This window comes from Chaetura pelagica, unplaced genomic scaffold (assembly GCF_000747805.2).
Source record: "Chaetura pelagica isolate M959 unplaced genomic scaffold, ChaPel_1.0 scaffold47, whole genome shotgun sequence".
Taxonomy (NCBI): Eukaryota; Metazoa; Chordata; class Aves; order Apodiformes; family Apodidae; genus Chaetura; species Chaetura pelagica.
This window is the reverse complement of record NW_009954140.1, coordinates 635,087-644,655: the sequence shown is the minus strand read 5'-3', so window position 1 is coordinate 644,655 and position 9,569 is coordinate 635,087. Positions and strand designations below refer to the sequence as shown.

At 38.0% G+C, this 9,569-nt stretch overlaps 1 protein-coding gene across 1 annotated transcript; it reads right to left on the bottom strand.

Moving 5' to 3' along the window:
* Positions 1-3,717: 3,717 nt before the first annotated feature.
* SUMO2 (small ubiquitin-like modifier 2) lies at positions 3,718-8,574 on the bottom strand. Its single transcript, XM_010002653.1, has 3 exons — positions 8,441-8,574; positions 5,968-6,039; positions 3,718-4,385 (listed from the first exon to the last, which is right to left on the bottom strand). The coding sequence occupies exons 1-3, from the start codon at positions 8,462-8,464 to the stop codon at positions 4,323-4,325; spliced, it is 159 nt and encodes a 52-aa protein (XP_010000955.1). The 5' UTR covers positions 8,465-8,574; the 3' UTR covers positions 3,718-4,322.
* Positions 8,575-9,569: the final 995 nt, after the last annotated feature.

The window sequence follows — 9,569 nt, the reverse complement described above, 5'->3', positions numbered from 1 at the left end:
GGATTAAATTGTTCCCTATCAGAACACATTCCATTTGGGAAGAGGTTAACAGCCAGAATGAACAAACCTCAACAATCCAGAGAATGAACCACATCAGGTTACATTAGCAATATAATTAAGAATAATTCAAGTTATTTAAATGCTTTTAGATCATCCTTTATTACTCCACAGCAGCCCATCACACCAGCTGAACTAAGTGTAGAGAACTGGCCACGATTTAAAACTCTTAATAAAAATCCTTCAAATTTATTGTTCACTTTTAATAGATTCTGATCAAGGAGGCATCTCCTGTTTCATTTTTAGCTTTGAAAACAAATTGCTATTCCTTAGAAATGCAATTCTTTCCAACTGGCTGAAGCACAGAATGATTATTTCTTTGAGCCAGCCACATTATACCTTTTCATTAAAGTTGCAGGAACAGTCACAATAGAACCAGCATCCAACAGCATATATATCACATTATCTGCCTCAGAAGGAAGGAAGGGAAGGTACTAGGAAGAAACATTCTCTTGACAAAATAATCTGGCTTTGACCATCACCTTTGCAGAGACATTTTAGCTGTTTTGATGTTGTTACCTTGAGACAGCAATTATCTCAGCACTACTTCAGGGATTTTTCTTTTGCTGAAACACCTCCAGATGCCAGCTCGAGTCCCTCTCACATTTCCACGTGCAGTGTTTCCTTACACATTTGGCAGTTCAGCATATTCCATTTCAGCCTCACACTCCCAGAACCACTTTTGAATCAGCATCTCAGGCCACTTAGTATCAATCCCCACAAGAGCCCTTCTGAGCAGGTATTATCCCCACCGTGCAGGTCAACTCAAGGCACTGATTTTCAGGTGCTAATGAAGGGTCCCAGCAAAACCAGCTGCTCTTTCAATCTGTCACTATCCTCCTCTGCACATTAATAAAAATGCCTTTGGGTGCCTGAAACAATTAATTTTGGTCACATCTTTTTAAATAACTGGACAACCAAATAATGCTTTAAGTTGTTCTTTCACAACTGAAACTGAGGGACTAATGAGGCAAAGTCCTGTCACCCACAAGAACTCACTAGAATATTGACTTAACTCCACTCATTTTAATTTAAAAACCATGAGAGGAAGATTAACTAAATGGCATGGCAATCACTTTAGAATACATTATTTGAAGACTGTGGGCAAGAATTTGCCTGGGTACTGAAAGATCCTAGCTGTTTAATACTTACCTCCCAACTAGGATGGGACACCTCTTTGCCCTTTGGCAAAGGGCCCCTTTCCTTTATCCTTTGGCGTCCTTAAGCTACCAGCATAGACCACAAGAACAGTAACAAATGAAGCTAAAGTGAACTCCAAGTAATTCAATACAATTTTTTTTATATCCTTGCATTTCACACCACTCCAAATCATCACCCGTAGCAGTAGCTTCCTTAGTGAAGATGAAGTCCCAGTAAAAAAAGAAGCAACAGATAAATTGTCTAAGCAGCAGAACCAACAAGCAACAAGTTCTGTCCCAAGGGGAGTATTTGCAAGATGATGCAAGAAGAGCTCTAAACAAAGAATTTTTAAGAAAACTGGTTAGTATTTCTGCATTGCTGTGCACTCAAATAGGTATCAGCCCACCAGCCCACTAAACAACTTACTAAGCTAACAGAGAACATTTGAGGCTCTCAAGGAACTAAGTCACTTAAGATCTTTGAGAGTTATTATTTTTATCTAATCAGGGGCACATCTCTCAGAGAAGACCATTTTATCTATTTTTGATTGCAGTCACATCTTATATAAACACCATTCAGCACTTTTAGAAGAATTATTTCAGAAATAGGAGGAGCAAAGTGAGGTGAATAGCAGAAAGCTGTGAGAAGTGGAAAAATTGAGGTGACTGATGCCTCTCCATTGCTTTAATAGCCTGTTGCTAAATACTAGAGAAAATTCAATTTATGCTGAATTAAGGAGTATTTCCAGAGCTGCCACTTCAGTTGAAAGGTACATAAGCCTATGATTTTTTAAATTTTTTGCCTGTGGAATTTTGGCAAGCTAATCAAAACTCAGGTTAAATGGCCTCGTTTTATTAATGGAACATTATGTCACAATAATCCTGCACATAACTTAATAACAGATGAAGTAGCACTCTCCTAATCCAGGAAATTAAGACATTGTTTTTGAAAGCTGTTCAGTACCTGTCACTTGACTTACGTTGCCTCAGGAAAGAAAAAATAGTAGGCAAGATACAACAGGGAGTTTTTGAGCCTGTCTTAATCTGGTCTGAAAAGGAAAAAAGAGCTGTCTTTAAGGAGACCTCACCCTTTCTTCAGAAACTCAAGCAAGTCCAAACATCTTTTTTGGCTAAACAAGATAAACATGGCTTTCTCCTGGGAAAAGTCTTGGCATGACACCAAGCTGAAAGAATTTTATACACTCTTATCAGAAGTCCAGCCAGGTTGAAAGCCACAGATTCTAAAGCCAGAGAGGAACATACTCTAGATTTCTAACCTATTAAAGGTGTTGAAATGTATCCTCTCCTTTCCCCTCAGTTTTTAGAGAAGTTTCTTCCAGGCCTTTGTGGGTTTGGATTTGAAAACATTTCTTCCCAAGAGGCAATTCTAACCTTGCAATATACCACAGGAGTCTACAAGAGACAGACCAGAATAAGCAATAATCTGCTTTGCCATAGCATCTCCTAGAATGAAGACAATGGCACAGCAGAGCACATCCTTCAGCTACACAGTTAGAAAAAGAAGAGATGCCTTTTATAACTCCATTAGATGCAATTAATGCATTATCAAATGTGTTCATATCGTGACATAAGTCAAACAGATCATTGTCCATCAGCTAAATGCACAGACCCATAATTTTGCCACAAAGGTGAAGAATTTCCAGAAGCAGCATGAACAGGCCCATCAGAAAACAATCACTTCTTGAATTAACTCTTATGAGAACTCCCAGCAAAAAGTGAGCTCTGGACAAGTTAATAGCTAAAAGAGCAATAACTTACTGCAAATACGACAAAATATCACAAGGCTCCCAGGGAATGCTTTGGGGATGCTGGGTAGAGAGGTATATGATCTTTCATGAACATCCATGGATTTCAACACAACCTCTAGAAAACTCAAGAACTGCAGCCTTGTGGAAAACAACTCCTGAAAAGCATTCTCACAGGCTCCCTTCAGTACTTCAAGCCTCTTCCCCTTTCCAGCAGGACCACCACAATGGTAAAGCAGAGCTTGGAATCTACAGCACAATATCTAGATACACCCAAAACCAGAACTCCTTTATTTTTCGCTTTATATTTCCAAGCATCTCCCACTTGATACCACAGTCAACTGAATGATTAATGGAATTATTTGCTCATTTTAAGTTAATGTTTACATCAAAAAGCATTCAAATACAGAGTTTTAAATAAGCTACTGCAACAACAATATTGATGTTTCTCTTAAAAGACTGATGAAAAGAGTTCAACCCACAGGCATAAGTAGTCCAGTATTTTGCAGTTTGCCTAATCAAGCATTTTTTGCTCAGCAGAACATACACTCCCCCATAAAAAAAAAACACATCAAAATACAAAACTGACTGAGAAGTCACAAGGAAGCCTTTCATTTTTCAACAGACTGGCTGTAGAAGGGGGATGATGCTTACTTACCACACAGAAAGCTGAGAACTGAGAAGCATAAGGTGCTGCAGAAAAAGAAATACAAGTGCTAAGTACTATTACTCCACAGAACAATAAAGAAAACTGGTTATTTTAAACAAGAAGTTTATTTAAACAACAAGACGCTTTACTTGAAGGGAAAACTATCTAAGATTTTTTTTTTTTAAGAGTAATTTTACCCTACTTAAACAGAGATTGCTCTACATGTAACAGCTACGTACAAAAAAGTTATAAAATTGTCCTTGGTTTTACAATGATAAAAGAAAAACATTGAAATTATCCAATCAAACAAGGTATGCAAGATTTTTGTTTTTTAAACAGTGAGAGCAAAATAACTTACTGGAATATAAAGATAAAAGTAGAAGGAGCATGCCACTAATGGAGTAAGGGGCATTTTCACAGAACCAGTTTGTTTTCCCACCCCATCTCCATTAAATGTTGATCAAAACATACCATTGGCCATTTAGTTAAAAAAAATATGCATTATGTCTGTGCACATACACCAGTTACTTTATGTACAATATAAGGAATAGGAAAAAAAAAAATCAAGAGAGAGAAGAGAGAAAACTATACTGCAGTAGTCAGGATGTGGCCGAACCAAGTCTCATTTTTCTAATTGTGAATGTGTCGCCTGTGGGAGCACAGTTCTGGAGAGGAAAGTAGCAGGTTCCTTTTTAGTGTGTTTTTTGTTTTTTAGTACACTCCTCCTGTTTGCTGCTGGAACACATCAATTGTATCTTCATCCTCCATTTCCAACTACAGCAGAAAAGAGAAAAAAACAAAAAGGCTTTCAACTCTTCTCAGATAACCTACAATAGGCTGGGCTGTTCTTGCATTCCCTACCTTCATGCTTCCTTTTTATGCAACTTAACCAGCCCAGCCCCACTCCCCTCCATCATCAGCACTTTGCACTGCACTTTCAAGTGCATCAGCACTTTCAACCTACTTCACCATAACTCAAAAGGAAAGAAATTGCATGGAAAAGAAAAACAAAACAACAAGCCAGTTGATAACTGTTGTCCTAGAATGAATTCTAGCAGGTAACTTCAGGGAGCACTGTGTGACTGAAAAAGACCAGTATTCATAGCATGTTAATTCTGTTGCCTACTTTGCCATGGCCTCTTCTTTCTCCTATTTATTTCCTCAGTTTACCTTAGAACTTTGCCACAACTCCACTTTGCTGCTGTTGTTCAAATGTGCAAGTGGCTTCAGCTACAGCACTAAAGAAAGCAGACTATAATTAAGGCCCCTACCCCAACCAGGCAGTAAAACAGAGCATCAGCAAAACACAAAAAAAATTAAAAACACTTTTTATGGTCAACAATGTAACAAACTGCCTGCAAGGAACAGAAATATATTCTTAATATAATATTCTTTTTTTCTCTGTAAGTTTTACAGTTGATATTCCTGGGATGTTTCATATTACCTACAGGCAAAATCTATACCAAGATTGAAGGAGTTGCTATAAGTCAACTAAGTTGGATTTTGAAAGTGTCTCAATTTCTGCTCCAGGAAATCAAACTGGTCTATGGCATTTACCACAGCTATAAATAGACTGATCCTTAGCTTCAGCATAACACAGATGGAGAGAAAAGCACCCTGTTGCCTCAATTATCAGTATTCCAAATTTAAAAGTTCCATAGAATATGGCCATAAAGGGCACATTATTTGGAATAACTGCTTAGAAAATACAGATCTATTATAAACCTTCCAAAAACAAGAGTCCCTTCTTTTGTAACAAGTGGTAGGAAAAAGCATCTAAAACTGTATCACTTGGAAAGGCTGATTAAAGACAGCTACGTGGAGCAGTGCAGAAAGAGACTCTCAAGAGTCACAGTGAGCCACTCTGTTCTTGGAATGGTCTTAGTTTTAACCAGACAGACAACCCCAATTTCACAGTATTCATTAACTTTATGCTCCTGAAGCAGATCTTCAAATTACAAATAGCAGATAATTACTTTCATATTACAAATGCTAGTTTGGAAACAGCATCTCTGATAACAGCCTGGAAAGCTCTTGTAAAGAAAATAAAGTCACTGCTTTAGGAAAAACTCAATTAACTTACCAATTCTTATCTCAGAGCAGTGACTCAATACAGTGAGTTTTACAAGACTTATCATCTGCACACTATATATATTTACTACTACAGTGATACAGACATAGTACTCAAAACACTAAAGTCTTTAGATTCCATTTCCAATTATTTTATAGTTATACCAAAATAATGGTAAAAAAATCAAGTTCTATCAGTAGTACATACAATTATACAAGTATTTTATATGAAACAGAAGCAGCAGATTTTAAATACGAATTATTCAGTCTTGCTTCTGCTGTTTACCTGTGCAGGTGTGTCTGTTTCATTAATTGGCTGCCCATCGAACCGGAATCTGATTTGCCTCATTGACAACCCCTGGAAAAAGAGAAGCAACACAAAGGGAAGTAAACCTGGTGTAAAAGTACTCACCAGTTTTCTCTTGAGCTTATTAGTCACTGGAATTGCAGCATGATTGTTAAAAGCCACCATTCATGATGCACGATATAGTCCTGATGCTCCCCCTCATGCATTGACTTTCAGGCAGTTCATTACAAATCCCTGCAATCTGTTTTGTATTAAAAATTGCATCATGTCCAATAACTAAGAGAAGCAACAGTGCCCCCACTGACTGCAAGTTAAAATAAAGCCATTTCTAGTATACAAGTCTCACCCCAAAGATTTTTATAGTGCTTTCAAATAATAAATCACTTGAAAATAGATACAACACTTTGAGTAACAAATGTCAAATGGTAATATTCAATACTTCTTTTTGATCTTTCCCAAAAGCCAGGCTATTTATTAAAAAATGGTTTTTTTCCAGGAATCCAGCCACCACCTACTAGTCTACAGCAGCAAAGAGTAGCCAACAGTAACTTTTTGACTTTGAATTCTTATTAACAAGAAATCAATGGAACCAAGTTTTTCCATGCACAGCTGGAACTTTCAAAAAAAAGCTAAAGGAATCCTCTGCTTCCAGAAACCACTGAACAGTATTTTGAACTAACATTTCTATCATACAATAGTCATTTTGCTGACCTACTCCATCCCCAGAAGACTACTTCCCATTGTCACTTGAGCCAACAGATTCACAAAGATAACTAAAGAGCAACAATCCCTTCCACTAATGACATAAGCTTCAAACGGACAAGTCAGTTTTCAAAGGTATTTTACAGCACACTGCATTCTGCAGAGGAAGAGGAATAAAGTCTGCAGATAAAACCAGAACCAAGAACCTTGGTGGCTACTTCTGTCCCACTTCTATCTACTCTCTCTGCAGAGCATTGAGAAGGTCAAGTCAGCTGGTTTTGAAGTAAATCCCATGTACTATGTGGTGCTGCTTTGGCACCTCTAAATGAGAAAGGAAGCCTTAATTCACCCAAGCAAGAACAGATGTATCACACAGAACACTTAACACAGTCATTATTTATGAGAAGTTGATTGGTCAGGGAAAATATTTTTACAAAGAGTAAGAAAAAACTTTTTGGTAAGATTTTATAGTTCACAACAAAATACCTTTTCTAGAGCAACTAAGACTGTGCAAAGCTGACTGGGAATCCCATCTTGTTCAAGAAAACCATGTGGCAAAGTGTCATGGCAGCAACATGTTTCTGCACTGCAACATTTGGTTGGAGCCATTTTCTCTGACACTGTGTTTCTAAAAATACATTTTTTTTCCTATTCCAAAAGTGCTGGGTTTTTTGCAGGTTCCCCACAACTCTGAGCTGAATAAATGCCAGCTAAAAAACACTGAAAAACCTTGCTGATATTAGTATCCACAAACAATTTAGCATGTTCCTTGGAAGATTTTTTCCCCACTTACAATAATCACAAATAGTCCTGATCTTCTAAACATAACATTCGAGGTTTAGCTGCCTCCATTTTAAGTCAACTACATAATTTTCATTCTTTAAAGCTGCTAAATTACCTACTATATGCAGCATCCACCTCTCCAAAATTAAACTTAAAGAGTCCACAGCTTGTGGATTTTAAGATTGGGTAAAGAACACAAACAAAACCCAACTTTTAGGAACACACAGCAGAGACTAAGCATCTAAGAAATAAAATTTAAAGACAAGTCCATCTCTGCAGAAATATCACACAGACAAAATAAAATATTCATCATCAAGAGCTTCAGAAGAGAACGTGGAATAGCAGAGGTGTTTTTACAACCTGCAGTAGCTGCCTGCAACCTGACAGGTTGGCTGCAGTTGCCACTACACTAGCAAAATAACATTTTTTTGTACCTCAGAGGATTCATTTGACGACTAGGCCACAAGAGAGAAAACCAAAGCTCATCATTAAATGTACAAGCTCCTTCTCAAGCTAGACATTAGACACCTTTAAACCCTGAAATACTGATATTCTCTCATCTCAATACAATAAAATACTAAGCTAATAAATCAGAAGTCTATGACCAGACCAAGAAGTTACTCAGTTATAAAAATATCTCTGATTATCACTCTGCTCTCTATCTTAAATTCATGCTGCAGGTTCCAATCCCACCCTTTCCATACTGATATTTTTGAGCAGTAGAATAACAGTTGTCTCCCAACAGCCTACACCTATAAGATAACAACAGATCTTCACCCATTTCCTGTCACAACCCGGTCAGTCCAATCTCTATCAGAACCTAAGAATAATAGTTTCCACAACACAATTCGTTTCAGTGAAGTATTTTATCATTTTGCATATTTACACAGTTTAAAACTTTACTGTCTTCATCTATCTCTATGGAGATCACCTCTCCCTCAGACCCGGGTTCTCCTGAGGATCATACCTGTCGTTCACAATAGGCTTTCATTAGTTTACTAAGTGGTGTATGCCTCTTAATCTTAAACTGCACCACAGACCCATCTTGCCCTGCCACCTTCAGATTAATGTGGTCATTGTTTTCAGTCTTCACTCCTTCCTGTTGAGGAAATAAAAGAGAAATAAAAAACCAAACAGTACTTTTTTAAAAGGTACAAAACAAGAAGTTAACATTTGATCAACGTGCAACAGGTCATAAAAAAAGGAGGACGTAGATATTACAGCTGCTTACCAACTTGAAACTTTAAATTAGGAAATAAAGGTCAATACTTTTTAACTTAATTTTTTTTTAAGCCTTCCATACACACAAACCCCCAAACACTACTGATAGGAGTTGTCATGCTTGAGATTGGTTAACATGCAAACTAGCAATGAGGAAGGAGTTAACTAGGCCTGTTGTTTTACAACAGATTTTTTTTTAAAAAGTTATTTTTATCAAGGGCACAATAGTTTGCAACATTGCTGCCTCTAATCAAAGGAATAAAGTTATTTGAACCATGATCTCCACCTCTTCCTGCCTCTCCAACTTTTCAGCATCAGTTGAGGTACTTCTGAAAAAAAAAACTAAAGGGCTGTATTTGAAAAGGTGACAAAATCTGAAAAGAGAACCAAGCCTTCTCCTTCAGAAAACGCTTAAGAAAATAAACAGCAAAACAACCCTCCTCCACCAGCAGCCCGACCCTCCCGCTTCCTCCCGCGGAGGGGAGAACTTGCAGAGAACCAACTTTCAACCCCGCTCCTCGTGTTTTTGCTACTGAGTATCACGGGGGGAGGAGGCGAGGGAGGATTTAAAAAAAAAATTAAAAATCTCCCCAGTTCCCGGGGAGCAGCATTTCCATCTTTGTTTCCTTTGGGAGCAGCGGGGGAAGGTGCGGGACGGCCCGGGGTGCGGGGTCCCCGCCGTGGGACTGAACCCCCCCGCGCCGGGATGTCCTGGCGCCTTCAGACTCCGTTTTAAGAAATTAATAAATTCGGAGGGGGAAAAAAATAATTAAATAAATAAATTATAGACGGTGTTAAAATCGAATTTTTTTTTTAAAGAAAATAAATAAATAACGGCGGGGTGGGGGGGGGGGGTGGGGGGGGCGGGTGGTTGG